Here is a 16,415-nt window from a genome sequence, read left to right as displayed (position 1 = left end):
ACCTGGGGGGCTTAGACAACCACTGATACCCTCAGGGAGCTTGATGGGATTTGTCTGGAGTTTGGTTTGGACATCTGGATTTTTTAAGAGCTCCCGAGATGATTCTCATGCGCAGCCAGGTTTGAGAACCACTGGCTTATAATCACCTCCCCTATCATATCCCTTTGATTTCCCCCCATCCTCACCTTTATCCTGAATTTGGTGTAGTGAATGGATTCTTTTCCTCTTTCCTTGCCTGTTTCCAGGACTAGCGACGTTTGCGATTGAGCTCCCGCCCATCACGCGGGGGCACCAGAGAAAAACACAGCCTTCTTTTTCCTCTCTGCGCGTCTAGTAATCGCGCTGTAGGAGGCTTGGCCCTCGCGGCGCTCCGTCGCCGACCCGTTGCCCCGGCAACGAGCGGGGAAACGGCCGGCGTAGGTGCAGCTCTGCCCGGAAGGGTTGCAGCGGGCCGGACTGGGCTCGGTTGGGACATGCTGCAGCTCGGGCCGGGACAGCCTTCGAAAATTCCGGGGCGCAGAGAAACGTAAGTCGGGGGTTTGGGCTCGGCCGGGGGCCGGCTTTGAGGCCGGGACCCTCAGAGCCCCGCTGCAGTCGGCCCCGCGCTGGCGGGAAGCGCGCCCGCCGTCGCGGGACGCGATCGCAGGGAGCCCGAGGGTTCGGCTTCCCGTTCTCACTCTGCTTCCCGCGCGCTCTGGGTCCGACACTTTCCTCTGTAACCGCTTTTGTTACAGAGGGAGGCGACTCTTTCAGGGAGCAGCCCAGCTTGTTGGTGGCAGATCCGGGACCGGAATCTTAAGTTTTCTGACTCCTGGTGCAAAGATCTATCCGCGGGCGTCTCACAGGGCAAGGAAAACAGTTTGTCAAGCCTGCCACAGTCTGAAGACAGATCATAAACTGGCAGCCTCAGGCTAAACTCGGCCCATAGACGCAGATCGTTTTCCTTCGGGATCGGAGGACTCTGAGTTTGCTTATTCAACAGAAGCTCCTTAAGCATTGTCACAGCCAAGCACTGTGTAGACCTTGCACATAGGGCAGCTTTTGGACCAGGGGAAAAGGTGTCCGGAGTGAGACTGGTTCTGCTTTCAAGTTTCCAGCTGTGTCCCCAGATTACTCCTTGACCCATGCAAATTGATTCCTCTCTCTGGGTGGTGGTTTCTCCATCCGTAAGATGAGGGATCTCCCTCCATGCTAATCCAGAACACTTCCAGATGTGACACCTGGATTGGGCCACTCTCTGCGGGTTGCCGAAGCCAGGGCATGTTGGTCCCAACAGGCAGCCTCTTGCAGTCTACAGAGCCCAGGCACTCATCTCAGACTAACATGAATTAGGATCCCAGCTCTTCTATAAATTTCCTCCACTTCCTGGTTTTGTGATCTTGAGCAAGTCATTTTACCTCTTTGAACTTAAGTTTTCTCACCTGCCAAAAAATGGGGCGATAGTAACAATGAAAAAGATCGTATATGTCAAGGGCTTGGCACACACAAGTATTCCTTAAATTATTATCTATGTTACCTTAGGCAGAGCATAGAAGTCCCCAGTGTACTTGTCCAGCGTTGCCAGGACTGGTTCTCTGTCTCTGTCTGCAGTGCCCTTCATGATGTCTGGCTCACAGCCCAGTGCAGTCCACGCTTATTTAAGTAGATGATTTGCAGTCCTGATGACAAGTCATTTTTAAAATACTGGTGCCTGGGGGCCTACACTAAGACTTTTTGATTTAACTAGTCTGGCGTGGGGCCCAGGCTCTACCAGGCGATTCCAGTGTTCAGCCAAGGGGTGAGGATCACGCATTAAAGGGATGAGGGGTTGCAGCAGGCTCATTTTCTTACCACTGCTGTTTTGCTCAGATGGCACTCCCCACACTGCCCTCCTCCTGGTGCAGCCGGAGGCTCCCGGATCAGCAGGCTGCACGACAGCAACGCCGGGAGCAGGAGGCCCAGCTTCGGCAGCAGTGGGATCAGAACAGCCGCTACTTCAAGGTGTCTGACATCTGCAGCTCCAAACAGGCAGAATGGAGCTCCAAGGCCTCCTACCAGAGGAGGTAATTGTGTGGTGACCGCCATCAGTTAGGGTTGAGGGCCACTTGCTGTCAGGAGATGTGACCTTAAGGACCTGGGGGAGTGTGGCTGGACAGCATGGATTACCTGCACAGTGATGTCTTTCCAACTGGAAATTGAAAGAAAGATCATCAGTGAAGTAACGAATTCGCACTGAAAAAGATAAAATGAGAAATGTATGTAGAATGTGGAAGTCTCCTTCGTAACCCCATACCCCCAGGAGAGAACCACAATGAACTGTCTGGTGCATATCCTCCCATACTCTTCTCCATTTGTGTTTGTGTGTAAATATATATACACATATACACCCATTTTCTGTAGAAATGCATGTAAAAACATCGAAGTTAAAAGCATAGGTTTTAGGGGCTTCCCTGGTGGCGCAGTGGTTGAGAGTCCTCCTGCTGATGCAGGGGACACGGGTTCGTGCCCTGGTCCAGGAAGATCCCACATGCCGCGGAGCGGCTGGGCCCGTAAGCCATGGCCGCTGAGCCTGCGCGTCCGGAGCCTGTGTTCCGCGACGGGAGAGGCCACAACAGTGAGAGGCCCGCGTACCGCAAAAAAAAAAGCATAGGTTTTGGAGTCAGACAGACCTAGATAGAAACCCTGACTGTGTCACTTGCTGTATGAATGAGCTCAGTTTCCTCATCAGTGAAGTGGGGCTAAAACAGAACCTACTTTATAGGATTTATGTGATGATTAATATAAAACCATCCGGGTATGTAGTACCTGGTACACGGTAACTGCTCAAATAATATTAGCTGGTACCGTTAGCACGCGCATATATAAGCCCATTATACATTGTCTTCTTGCAAAAACAAGATTCTATTATGCGTAGTGGTTCTGTCACCTCTGTTCACTTTGGCTGGAAGAAACCTTCCCGGGTCACCACATTCTGTTTGCCTCAGCCTCTGTCACCCACACAACCAGCTATGTGTTCCCTGTGCGGCTGTAGCACATCTGGTTGATGGTGGCTCCTTCTTACCCAGCATGTACGCCTACCAGCGGGAGAAGATGAAGGAGGAGGGGAGGAAGCGTCTGGAGGCCCGACGGCAGAGACTCAGGCAGCTTTTGGCGGAGGAGCAGGACCTGCTGGCCAGAGAACTGGAGGAGCTGAGGCTGAGCATGAACTTGAGGGAAAGAAGAATCCGGGAGCAGCACAGGAATCTGAAGTCAGCCCGAGAGGAGCAAAGGAAACTGGTAAGTAGCTTTTTAGGAGGCTGCAGAGCGGGAGTCCCCAGCCTGTCAGTGATGCCACGTGGGGTCCCCTCGGGGGCTCTGACCTGTTAAGACCACACTTCACTCCAGAGCCAGTCGGGAAAAGTGCTTACTCTGAGTTGTTCTTTATGTGTGTTTTCCATGAGTCATCTCTATTCTCTTTGGCCCCTTAATCATTACATCTGAGTCCTTTTTCTTTATTCTAGTTCTCTGGTCCCACAAAGGGCTGGGAGTGGTATATTTTATCTTCCAAAGTAGTCGTGTGCGATGGTGAGCCCCAGAACTCTGTTTTTAAGCCTGTTGTATATTTTGAAACAGATCTTTAGTGTCTAGGACCCATCTGTAGCATCAGATTTGGGCCCCCTTTTGTCACCATTATAAGAGTCATTTGTCAGCACTGTGTGCTTCCAGTCAGGTGTCTGGCTCCCAGCGCCGTGGGTGTGAGGCATGTGGGAGGTCTGAAGGGCAGGCACAGTGCCGGGTGCTAGTGGAGGAGGTCTTAGCCTGAGCTGACTTCTATTGTGGGTTATCCAAAATGTGGACAGATTGGAAAAGTGACATCAGGCTTCCCTCTTTGTGTTTTCTTGACAGATTGCTGAACAGCTTTTGCATGAACACTGGAAAAAGAACAACCCCAAACTTCGAGAGGTGAAAACCAAGGAGATCCTTCTGTTGATTTGCCTAAGTAGATGAAGTCATGTTTCCCGTCTTGTTTCTAAGCTTGCATCTTGTGCTGGGGTGAAACAGAGATCACTCCAGCCACCTTGAAAAGAAGCCCCACACAGAAGATCTGGGTCATTCGGTTAACAGCTACAAGTGGCTGTGAGGTTGGGACGTCTGATAGGGAGGGGGGACCCCAAGGGCAGAGGCTGTGTAGGCAGAAGGGGCCACCTTGGACGGCCTCATACGGTCTTCCCCTGGAAGTGCTGGGGAGCGCCTGCGTGATTTTAAGCAGGGGTGCAACAGGGTCCCAGCTGCATTTTGGGGAGCAGCAGCTTTGGCAGTAATGTCGAGGTGGGGGGGAAGGGGTGATGTCAATTGAGGGGTTGCTGCCACAGCCCAGGCAAGTAATGGTAAAGGTCAGAACTGGGGTGGCAGGAGAAAGGGGGACAAATCCACAGGCTTCGGGGCAAGGAGAGAGCGGGGCGTCTTGGCTGGGGTGACATCACTCAGCAGAGATTGGGCTAGAGGGAGAGAATCCCATGAAGGATATAATTAATTAGTTTCAGTGTATAGTTTGTGTATCCACTTGGTGTGTTCACTTGTGTGCTCATAACTTCATGTAGAAATTGCCAGTCACAAGTACTAGAGCGTCTGGCTGCTCTGCAGTGCTGTGCGGTTAGCGCTAAACCTGGGAGGACTCCTCTCCCCAGCCATTTGTAGATTTCAGTGGCTCTTCCAAGTCATGTACTCAGATGTTTATTCAGAACATTCAAGTTAGTTGCAAAGGTTTACATGTGTGAGCTGAGGAAGAAATTTAAAACTTTTATAAACAATTTCCCAAACAAAAGCTTTTGGACAGTGGTACAATTCATTTTCTGATCCAAAAGATTGTTTAAACCCAAATCTCTTATTAATTACCCTAAATTTGTTGCATCTATTGATACAGGTAGTGCTTGTTTTTACAGCTGCTCTTTTGCAGAGGGAGTACTGGGGAGCCAGGCCAAAGGTTGAGTCTGTTCCTCATCCAGCTTCTGCCCTGGGGCCTGGCAGGCTTTAGACCTACCAGGGTGGCCTTTGAGATTAGATTTCCATTTCAGTGTCTGCTGACCTGTTCCGGCTCAGCCCCAAGGGTACTGGAAGAAAAGTTTGTTACTTTTTTCCAATTCTTGACATGGTTTAGAATTGACTGGTCCTTTGGTTTTCTAATTGACTTGTAATCAGACTGTATATGTTGGGGTCACCATGCACTTACTTAAAAGACACCTGGCCACATTCCAGGCCATGACACTGTACTCGGCAGTGAATATGTGTCCAATGAATCAGTTAGGAAGTTTATTCTCTGCCTTCTCGTCCTCAGATTGAATTGGAACTTCACAAGAAACATGTGATAAACTCTTGGGAAACACAGAAAGAGGAAAAAAAACAGGTGTGGTATGTGTTGGGAGACTGTCTCCATGTCTTTTTTTTTTTTTTTGCGGTATGTGGGCCTCTCACTGTTGTGGCCTCTCCCGTGGCGGAGCGCAGGCTCAGCGGCCATGGCTCACGGGCCCCGCCGCTCTGCGGCATGTGGGATCTTCCTGGACCAGGGCACGAACCCGTGTCCCCTGCATCGGCAGGCGGACTCTCAACCACTGCGCCACCAGGGAAGCCCTGTGTCCATGTCTTTGAATTTGTTTCTTGTTTTCAATGTTAATGACTCCAATACAGGAATAGACTTTTTCTCGGTTTACTTAACACATGTTAAAACTGAATGTTTGCTGCTCTTATGCAGACAAGAATCCTACGTGATCACTCCCAGGGGCAGAGTAAGACAAGGCGTCCAGGGCTGGTTGATGGTAGACGCAACATGCATCCTTAAAGGTTGTTTCTGTTGCAGCACCCTCTTTTGATGTAATTTACGTCATAAAGTCTCAACCTTGGTTTATAGCAGCAACTCTGGGGATAAAAGTCCACACCTCCGTGGACCCATTGCTTCACCTCTGGGTTCATTTTGGAAAGTGTTTTGTTGACTTGCGGAAGGGAAGGAACCCTGGTGTTCTTGAGCCCCTCCTCTGTACCAGGCACTGTGCTGAGAGCCTCCCCAGCTTCGTCTCTGAGGGCAGCACCACTCCCGTGGTTCCCACAGTGAGAATCGAGCCCAGGAAGATGCACCTTTGCCTGGGCCACACAGCTGATAAGTGCGTGGCCTCCTCGGGTACAGATGAGTTGGAATGAGGAACGGGCCCTGAGGCCTGCTGACCGGTGGTGGGGAGCTGGGTCTTTGCCAGCTCCATGCTACAGATACTCACCCCCGGGTCCCTTTGGCTCCATGCAGCAAGAAGCCGCCGAAGAGGAAAAGGAAAAACGGTATGAAAATGAATATGAAATGGCCCGACGGGAAGCGCTGGAACGGATGAAAGCAGAAGAGGAGAGGAGGCAACTGGAGGGTAAACTGCAGGCAGACGCGCTGCGCCAGCAGATGGAGGAGCTGAAGGTGAAGGAGATGGAGGTGAGGGCGAGCCCCGGCGCCAGGGCCTCCTCGCTCGCAGATCCTTCTTGTTAGGAAACGGGCGTTTAAAAAGCTGCGCTAAACAGAGACCATATCCGGGGGGGCGATTCTAAGAAGGGAAACAATGCTGGGCTCTCCTTCTGACATGTGCTCCCACCTGTGGTTCTTTCTGTGCCCAGATTCTAGAGTGTCAACCGTCAGGAGATAACACGCGTCCCCTCCGACGTGTGTAGAGAGGCCTGCTGTCCGAGAGCCTCCTGAGTACTTGGATTTCAAGTGCTCTTAGTAGACTTGACTTAGTCTGATGATCCAGCACACAGCTCTCGCGGGAGACTAGCAGTTTGGGGGTCTCAAGGCACAAACCATGAGGATCTTTGGTCCTGGAAGCTGTTTTGAGAATACTGTGCACAGTTGCTCTGAGGGGCTGGATCTTCTCATGCAGGCGAGGGGAGCACTCCCCCCTTCCCCAGGCCAGAATGATTCAAGAACTAGATCCTTTGTGCCCACTACGTATTCTAAGTGCCGAGCACTGGGCTGGCTGCTAGGGATACAGCTGGGAGCTGTATCGGGTCAGGGAGACAGATGTTTAGTTACAACAGGCTTGGAAAGTGCAGGGCCCTGTGGGAGCACGGGGCAGGGGTTCATCCTTGTTGGCAGGGTTGGGAAGGCCCAGCAAGATGAATGAGTGAGCTGGGCCAAGGGGCTCAGAGCCCCGGAGGTGGAAGGGGATCCTGGCACCAGGTGGCCAGGCCACCCTTGTTGCGTCGTGTCTGCTGAGGGATGAAGGAACTCTGATTCTCATGCACTTACCTGGGCTTACCGTCTTGTACCCATAGGCCACCAAGCTAAAGAAGGAGCAGGAGAATCTGCTGAAGCAGCGCTGGGAGCTGGAGAGGCTGGAGGAAGAGCGGAAGCAGATGGCAGCCTTGTGGCAGAAGGCGGAGCTGGGGTGCGTGTGAGAAGGACCCCCAACCGCTCGCCTGCCTTCCCCAAGCGGGCGAGCCTCTCACTTTCTCAGACGTGCAGTGGTAACCCTGAAACCGAACGGGATACAATCTGCAGAAAGCAGCTGTCTAACCTCTGCTTAATTCTTTAGGAAACACTGAAGGCAACACATATTTTCTCATTTCTAGACGCTTTTTGAGACATCAGTATAACGTGCAGCTCAACAGACGTACACAGCAGATCCAAGAGGAACTGGTAAATCTGAAGGGACAGCCTGGCGTTTCTTTCACTTTCTTTTGAAAAGCATGTTTTCCATTGCTTAGTAATGGGTGCGTTCTCATAAGAAAACACCAAGTGAGATCCCCCCTTGACCAGCAGCCCCCGCAATCCCTGCCCCTCCCAGAGGTGTCTGTTTGGGTGTACATCTTTCTAGATATGCAGTTGACCCCTGAACCACGTGGGGGTTAGGGGTGCTGACCCCCACGGAGTTGAAAACACACGTACTGCCCTCTCTGCCTCAAAAACGAATTGATAAATGACCCACTGAAGGGCAGGAAGCTAAAACAGTTTGGTTAGAATCAGGACTCAAACCCTAGTTCATTTCAGTCTACCTACGGTACTCTCTAGTCAAACACTTTTCCCACACTTAGTTAATTTAAAGATCTGTAAAATAAAAATACTAGTATATTTATTGAAAAAAATCTGTAAGTGGACTCACACGGTTCAAACCCATGTTGTTCAGGAATCAACTGTATTTACATACACATACAGGGAAGTGGTGAGTTTGGGGGGTTCTCAGTTTCATTTTTAAATGTACTTGAAGTGGCATTGCACAGCATAGTACCTAAGAGTACACCTCAGGCTTCCAGACCAGTGTTCTTAGACTGAGCTTGTTCTTTTTGACTAGCTGCTCGGTATTCCTTGCAAGTATTTTGATGGGCTCCCTCACTGAGACCAGACAGGAGAGTTGCTTTCCCACCCCAGTCGCTTTCCTCTTACGGAACAGCTGCAGTGAGCACTTTGTGCATATATCTCTGTGCATTTGTGTCTCTGTAGCTTATATCCTGTGAAGTGGAATTGCTGGCAAATTGTGTTCTAAAAAGCTGTGCTACCAGATGTGTCCGAGGGCAGAGATGAGCATGTGGTGGCAGAGGGTCTCTCCCTGTGGGCAGAGAAAAGCTCCTGGGCCTCTGTGGCGTCTAAATCATCCCTACGTGATCACACCCTGCCTGCTCTGGAAACAGCCCATGTCTTCCCAGAACGCCTGCTTTCAGTGCCGAGGGGCTGGCAGAGCTGAGGCTGTTGCTACTGCAGGGCTGGGCACCGTGCCCACTGCGCTTCCTCGTCCTTCCTCTAGGAGGCAGACAGGCGCATCCTGCAGGCGCTGCTGAAGGAGGAGGACGAGACCCAGCGTGTGCACCTGGCCCGGAGGGAGCAGGCCCAGGCCGATGTGGCCTGGATGAAGCGGGTCATCGAGGAGCAGCTGCAACTGGAGAGGGCGCGGGAGGCGGAGCTGCAGATGCTGTTGAGGTGAGAGGTGGCATCCCGGCCTCTACTTGCACCTCGATCCCCGCAGGTCAGCAGGTCGCTGTGAGGGTTGTCTGCTGTTGATGAAACTCCCATCCTTGTTCCTCTGTCCATCATTCGTGAGGAGCACATCTTTGCTAGTGGACCTGGCTTGTGGGGTGTTTCCCTCGGGTTATTTAAGGTGGAAGCCGTTAGGGTTTAGAGTAAGGATCTGTTCATCTGAGATCTTAGAAACTTGAAAGGAAATGGTTATAAATTATGGAGACATTGAATGCTTCTTAGGTCTATATGAATGGGTCTGGATCCTAAAACTTAATCTGGTAGATTGAAGTTCTGGAATAACAGGTAACACTTACTGAGCACTTACCGTGTGCCAGACACTGTGCTAAGTGCTTTACGGTCCTCCTCCTGTTTAATCCTGACATCCAGCCCAGTGCTGGGGTCACAGAGTACTTGGGTCACGGGGAGTCGAGGCAGTCACTCACTTGCCCCAGGCCACAGGGCGAGCTAGAGTAACCGCAGGAACATGGTGACAGAGCTCAGGCACCGGCGTGCCCCTCCTCTTCTCCAGCCCCGATGGTTTCATTCACTTCAGTGTTTAAATGTCCTGGATGCATGTCTTCACCAGTGCTTTTTGTAAGGAGATGGAGTGTTAAAAAAGGGAACTTAAAGTGCTTACGATACTAATACTTTCTGTGAAGTTGTCCTTCCCTGTAATCTGCTGTAAATTTATTTGGAGGTCGGCTGCACAGAAGGTGTGTGCTACCTGGTGCCTTGGAGCCCTGTTGGTTCTCTTCTACCACCGGTGGTGGTAAGGATCCAGCTGTCATCCTCTCTGTGTCTCCCTAGGGAGGAGGCTAAGGAAATGTGGGAAAAGAGAGAGGCAGAGTGGGCCCGCGAGAGGAGTGCTCGAGACCGGCTGATGAGCGAGGTAATCCGGGAGTGGGTGCAGGTGGCCGGGCGGGTATCGGGTTGGTGACCACGTGCTGACCCTGCCAAATGTTCTGGGAACAGAGTCCCCTCTGGGCATTTTCAGTGGACTTTCAATATCATTATAAAAGTAATATACGCTTACTAGGAAAAAATTCAGTACAGAAAAGTAAAAAAACAGTCACCATCTACATCATCTACACAGCCACTATTTATTTCCTTCTACGCTTCTGTTTCTATGGATAATGTTTTTTCTACATACTATACTGAGCTATTTGATTTCAATCATTTTATTATACTATTATATCTTCTTTGTAAATGTCATTTTGATGGCTGTGTAATATATCTTGTGGGTATACAGTAGTTTGTTTTTCCGTTTCCTTTTGTGGATCCATTTTTTTTCTGATTTTGAGCTGTTATATATTACTGCAGTGAACATCTTGGTGCAGAAGCCTTTTCCACATTTAGGATTTTTTTCTTGGAGTGCAAAACCAGAAGTAGACTAAGGAACATGACTGTTTTATTTGTCATATATAAGTAGTGCATTATAAGACACACCCCAATTCAAAGGAAATCTTTTGGGGGAAAAAAGGTCTTTATTATCCATGTATTGGAAGTTATCTTAAAGTGGTTTAAAATGGAAATTATATTCTGTGCATGCCAGCATGCTACATTTTAGAACCCATGGGAAATCCGGTCTCAACTGGTGCTTTTTCACTTTTGTGAATACCAGATACTCTCCAGCATCTTTTTATTTTTTTTCCTCCATTTAAAATGTTCCTCCTCATTGTGGCCACTTTACATGTCCACCCCAGAGAGCATGACTGTTGGGTATGGCAGGTGGCTTCCTGCTGTTCCTGGTTCCCAAGTCCTGACCATCATGTGGACATAATCCTGCTCTGGCCAAGAATCAAACACAGCAGGTTTCTGCTGCTTTGAGCAGTAAATTTAAATCCACAGGTTGGTGGGATGACCCAGACTCTGCCTCTGGCCATCTACGTGGCTTGTGATTTCTTACTTTTTCTAGAACTCACTGATAGGGAGTGAGAGTCACCTTGTTGCTATGTGTCTGTGCCCTGGGGACGGAGCTCCATCCCTGCCTGCTTTGATCTCTTTGGTGCTTGGCTGTCTCCATACGCACAGTCCACGTGCACTCTGTGTGCGATGGGGACGCGTGGGAAACGTGGCCGATTGTTTGGACCGATCCCGTAGTCTGGGCTTGCCTTCATCTTGGTGTATATGGGCCTGAGGCTGAGGATTAGGCTGGGTCTGGTCTCCATGTAGCTGCAGCTGCAGACTGTCCATGGCTGGTAGAACAGGCATCTGTTAAAGTCTAACCAAAATCTTCCCTCTTCCTTTCCGCTGAGGATAGGTTCTGACAGGAAGACAAAAACAAATACAGGAAAAGATTGAACAAAACCGACGGGAGCAAGAGGAATCCCTGAGACACAGAGAGCAACTTATTCGAGATCTTGAGGAGGCCAGAGAGTCAGCTCATCGTGAGAAAAAGGAGAGCGAAGAACTGAAATCGGCCAGGAAGCAGGAGCTGGAAGCCCAGGTGGGGCTGAGCCCTGGGATGAACGCACGGGCAGCAGGCCCTGCTGAGGCTCCTGCACCATCATGGCACAGGGTTCAGGGACCCTTGACTTATTTCCACAGCCTGGCCTGGACTTTGTCCAGGAAGCCCACGTTTGGGAGCTCAGAGCATCCCTTTTCATTTCCCACTGGAACCCTGACCCTCCTGGTTGTAGCTCCAGCCCCGCTCCGGGTCCTCTGTCTCCTGTGGGAACAAGGCTGCTGTTACCGTTCCTTGCCTCTTTCCTGGCTGCATCTGCAAGCACCTGGCTCACTGGCCACAAGTCTCTTTTTATTCAATTCAGTACCTAATAGTTAACACAGAAGGATCTTCCCAACACGTGGCTATGTCCAGAGCTTTTTACAAGGTGCATTTTACCACACACATAACCTCTCCAGTACCATGGTACCACTCAGTACCATGAATGTCCTTCCCATGAGGGCACTGCCACCACTAGCACTGAGCGCTGATGCTCCAGTGGGGGGACCTGAGCCTCTCCCTCTGGATCAGAGGCAGGGTTCTGCCCTGTGGCCCATCCCGGGTGACTTTGCTCTCGGTGGCCAGGTTGCAGAGCGCCAGCTGCAGGCGTGGGAAGCGGACCAGCAGGAAGAGGAGGAGGAAGAAGAGGCGAGGCAGGCAGAGCAGCTCACAGACGCCCTGCTGCAGCAGGAGGCGAAGATGATGACCGAGCAGGGCTACCGGCCCAAGGTAGGGAGCGCAGCGGACGGCGCTACTGCTGTGCTGCTCAGCCTGGCCCTGCTCTCCCAGGCTGGCTTACAGCCCAGGGCGCAGGGCTGCTTCCCAGCAGCTCAGATTCTTCCTTGCTCCTCTTCTCGTGTGTTTCTTCCTTTCTCGACTGGTAGGGAACCTTGACACAGCGTCTGTTTCAGTCCTTCATTGGACCTCAAACAGCCCTTGTGGCAACTTTGCTCTGGCTTGGGCCGCTGCCCAAGGACTGAGGTCCTGACTGCTAAGCTGCGTGCCTGGCCACCCTGTTCGGGATAGAGAACAATCCAAGAAGAGCTTTGCCGTGGCTGGTGAGAGGTGAAGGCGCAGTGGTGCTGGGTCCTAACTGTCCAGACAGCAGAGCCCAGCTGACCGGGGTGACCAGGGGCTTGTTTCCCTTCCTCTCCTGCCATCGGCACCTGCGGTTACCCATCCCTGTCATCTAATCCTCTCCTTCCTTCTTTCCCTGCTTCACGAACTACTTGAGTGACCCCCGATGCGGGGCATTGGGGGATCACAGACAAGCAGAGGCTGTCACCCCTGCTTCAAGGGAGCTGATGACTAAAGCACCCAGGAACTGACTGAGGGCTCAGCAGGCGTGTCGCCTTTGTCCCTCCTTTAACAGGGCCACTCTGGCGTTCTAACAGAGAGGCCAGCTCCTCTGTGGTCAGAAACTCTGGGAAGCTGATGAAACAGAGCAGGTACCACACCTGCTGCAAAACGTCAGTGTCCTAACTGGCCAGGGATCTCAAGGCGCAGGGAACAGCATTTTCTAAACTTACTCCATCATGGATCAGTGAGTGTCTCAGATCGAGGTCTCAAAGAGCCACGTGAAATGTTACTTAGGGCTGGTACTTAAAAAAAAAAGAGGGCCTCATTTAGGGCCTAGGGTTAAAGACTTTTCAGCTCTAAATGAAAATAGCCATTTATACTGTGCTTGTAGCTCTTTCTTAAAATGAGATTAATTTCCAGCGCTCCAAAGACTGCTGACCTAATCAGTCTTATGTTTTCTTTCTCTTCTCAGCCTTATGGACATCCCAGAATCGCTTGGAACTGACTCTGTTGATACTGTAAGCACAGAGAGCAAGGTTGGTGAGGCCTCTGACATGCAGCCGCCAGACCGTTTTACGTGTTCTGTTCCAGCGTTCGGGTCACTGTAAAATAGTTCAGCAAGCCTGTTCAGTTCCACAGTTAAACAGAGAGAGGGTCTGGCCAGACTTTAAGCTGTGATGGATTTGCAGCATGCAGCAGGAGGCCCTTTCCTGCCTTCCTTATCCTAGAAAGGGGCTTCATAGTTAACACATTGACAGTGCTGTCACAGTCTTGTAATATGTTGATAAATAATGTAGATTCTAAGTCAATGCTCAGAGTTACACGTTGTGTTCCACGACAGGATACATGGTTTCCTGTTCTCTCACCCCTAACTGTCAACCTCCAGTGAGGACTCCAGCTAGAGATAGAGAAATTTTTCAGTTTTTAAAATTGCCATTTAAATTTAACTCTTCTATTGAAAACAAATTTGTGGGTCTTGGTACAGTTTATTAATTTCAGGATTTATTAATTTAGTTGTCCCAAAAGGATCACATCTTGTTTTATGGAAGAAAAGAACTATGAACCCTGAGACAGTCTGATGTCATCCATGGATGCTTTCTAAAAAGGTGGTGATAAATGAGTCTTTCCTCCTTAAAGAAGCATTTTGGTAGAATTTCCATAGAGCATTGCGTGGGGGCAGGGGGCGATGATCCCAATGTGTATGTAACTGAGCCTCAAAAAGGGACCTCAGAGGGGCTTCCCTGGTGGCGCAGTGGTTGAGAGTCTGCCTGCCGATGCAGGGGACAGGGGTTCATGCCCTGGTCCGGGAAGATCCCACATGCAGCGGAGCGGCTAGGCCTGTGAGCCATGGCCGCTGAGCCTGTGCGTCCGGAGCCTGTGCTCCGCAACGGGAGAGGCCACAACAATGAGAGGCCCGCATACCGCAAAAAAAAGAGAAAAAAAAAGGGGACCTCAGAAGGTCACCTGGTTGGCTAACCTTTTGGCATGACACCTTGGACCTCTAGTGTCTTGGGAAGGGCTCAGCTATATGCAGGCTTCTGGGATTTATGTGCCCAGAGGAAGGGGCACTGAACCTGAAAAAACGAAATCAGACTCAACCACAGATCGGCCAAAAATCTGTCTTCCCACTGTTCTATCAATGTGACATAGTCCTAGATTTATCTCTATAAATAGCTGTAAGTTCCTTGCAGCAATAATCGTATTTTTATGACTTGTATTGTTTTTCATGTTCCTCCTCTGAGGTTTCAGTTTTCATTACATTGTGTTCAAGATTCCATATCTCAGTAAATTACAGCTAATTACAGGGCTGGGTTCCAGGTTATTAAAACGGTTTATTAAAAAATCCCGAGTCTAAGGGCTGCATTGCCTTTCACTTCCATTGTGCTGTAAAAACAAATTGAGCTGCGAACTGTATCCTTAATCTGTTTTTCACTTTCTTGTCTTACATTTCTTTGGATATGATCCCCTGAGCACCACTGTCATTATGTGTGCTCATATTTACTTCCTTTCTTTCAGGTGTTCATTAGTTGTGAAATAAAGTTCTGGTTTGACAGCATTGCTTCCAAGCTTTGTCACTTTGTCATTGTTGCTTTTATTAATTGCTGCAAAGTGGGTTGTATAGAATGATAGGTTTTTTTGTTTTTGTTTGTTTTTTTGTGGTACGCGGGCCTCTCACCGTTGTGGCCTCTCCTGCTGCAGAGCACAGGCTCCGGACGCGCAGGCTCAGCGGCCATGGCTCACGGGCCTAGCCGCTCCGCGGCATGTGGGATCTTCCCGGACTGGGGCATGAACCCGCGTCCCCTGCATCGGCAGGCGGACTCTCAACCACTGCGCCACCAGGGAAGCCCAGAATGATAGGTTTTTACTGATTTAATCCACATCTCTTACAGGTTTGAATATTTTCTATGGTCACATTTTCTAGGTTATATTCATTTTTCTTGTGAAAGTGGTATTGTCTCTCATTTCCATTGGAGCCTCTCCTAAGTAGGCTACAGGGAATTATTAGCAGTCATACATTGTCCAAGCTCCAGGACAGAATCGATGTGGACAGAATTTTTTTTTTTCCGCCACGCCACGCGGCTTGTGGGATCTTAGTTCCCCGACCAGGGATTGAACCTGGGCCCTCAGTGAAAGCCCAGAATCCTAATCACTGGACCACCAGGGAATTCCCCCAGATTATCTGTCTTTTTGTTTTTTTGGCCATGCTGCATGGCTTGTAGGTTTACTGAATATTTCTTATTTCTTTGAGTTTTTTGTTTTTGAAGCCTGGCAGGAATCTTATTAGCATTAAAGATTACATTATATTGGTTCTACACACTAATATATTTAACTGTTTCCATTCTAAACTGGGCCTCAATCTTTGTTTCCAGATTTAGAGATTCCACTGTCTTACTGTTTCTGGCATAGCACATACTCTTCTTAGCTCTTATCTATTGATTGTGTTGTAGTTATATACGTACACATATATTGGTTTTATTGTTTTAAGCACCTTTTTCTACTGACTGTAAAATTAATAATTTATAGACATTCTATAGCAGATTCTTCTACAAGGTTCAATTCCTTTAGAACAGATGGTGTTGAAGCCATTCCTAACATGTTCTGTGTGTAAACGATTCTCACTCTTTTTGCTCCCTCAGCACATATCCTGTTTAGGGTGGATGCTCTGTGAGGCCTGGGGAAGTTAAAGAGCTGAACAAGAACAGGCACAGGAATCAAACAAGTGCATGGATAAGCAGGAGTCACTGGCGGGCACAGAGCCAGTTGTAACTCATGGGACTGCAGGAACCATGTGTGCCATAAATATATTCAGTATATCCACATTTCCTTATGAATATAATGAATATTTTTTCACAATCTGGGTTTTTAGGTAGTTTTCAGTCTTCATAAAATATAAAGCAGCATTATAATGCCTTCAAAAGCATTAACGTCAGCAGTGCCTGCTGACCTTGCCGAACTTCAGCCGTGAAGCCACCTGGAATTTTATTTTATGGAGTTTGACATTGTCATGTCTTCATTTTAGAGGGTTTTTTACTTTCTGACTTAATGTTATGATCACTCAGAAGTTCTAAAAGGTAGAAAAAAAAATCTACCTCAAAGGATATAAGCATGTGATTTTTTTTTTTTTTTTTTTTTATGGTACACGGGCCTCTCACTGTTGTGGCCTCTCCTGTTGCGGAGCACAGGCTCCGGACGCACAGGCTCAGCGGCCATGGCTCATGGGCCCAGCCGCTCCAC

At 49.5% G+C, this 16,415-nt stretch overlaps 1 protein-coding gene across 3 annotated transcripts; it reads left to right on the top strand.

Moving 5' to 3' along the window:
* Nucleotides 1-395: 395 nt before the first annotated feature.
* On the top strand, nt 396-16,194 carry TCHP (trichoplein keratin filament binding). 3 transcript variants are annotated; one of them, XM_060028216.1, is made up of 14 exons: nt 396-526; nt 1,849-2,042; nt 3,045-3,255; nt 3,865-3,921; nt 5,294-5,362; nt 6,251-6,424; nt 7,261-7,373; nt 7,558-7,624; nt 8,727-8,899; nt 9,746-9,827; nt 11,199-11,384; nt 11,967-12,110; nt 13,153-13,216; nt 15,818-16,194. In XM_060028216.1, exons 2-13 carry the CDS (start codon nt 1,849-1,851, stop codon nt 13,183-13,185), a joined length of 1,503 nt encoding a protein of 500 aa, XP_059884199.1. In that variant the 5' UTR covers nt 396-526; the 3' UTR covers nt 13,186-13,216; nt 15,818-16,194. The 3 variants fall into 3 exon arrangements, with proteins under 3 accessions (XP_059884199.1, XP_059884198.1, XP_059884200.1); XM_060028215.1 differs by lacking the exon at nt 15,818-16,194 and having other exon boundaries at nt 13,153-14,736; XM_060028217.1 differs by lacking the exons at nt 1,849-2,042; nt 15,818-16,194 and having other exon boundaries at nt 425-526; nt 13,153-14,736.
* The last annotated feature ends 221 nt before the right edge of the window (nt 16,195-16,415 follow it).

The sequence above is a fragment of the Delphinus delphis genome, chromosome 13 (assembly GCF_949987515.2).
Source record: "Delphinus delphis chromosome 13, mDelDel1.2, whole genome shotgun sequence".
Lineage (NCBI taxonomy): Eukaryota > Metazoa > Chordata > Mammalia > Artiodactyla > Delphinidae > Delphinus > Delphinus delphis.
The sequence above is the reverse complement of the archived record's forward strand: the minus strand, read 5'-3'. Positions and strand labels throughout refer to the sequence as shown.

Coding starts and splice junctions, on each gene's coding strand:
- TCHP (XM_060028216.1), top strand. CDS start 1,849: ATGGCACTCCCCACACTGCCCTCCTCCTGGTGCAGCCGGAGGCTCCCG. Junction 2,043..3,044: donor AAGGCCTCCTACCAGAGGAG/GTAATTGTGTGG, acceptor CTTCTTACCCAG/CATGTACGCCTACCAGCGGG. Junction 9,828..11,198: donor GAGACCGGCTGATGAGCGAG/GTAATCCGGGAG, acceptor CGCTGAGGATAG/GTTCTGACAGGAAGACAAAA.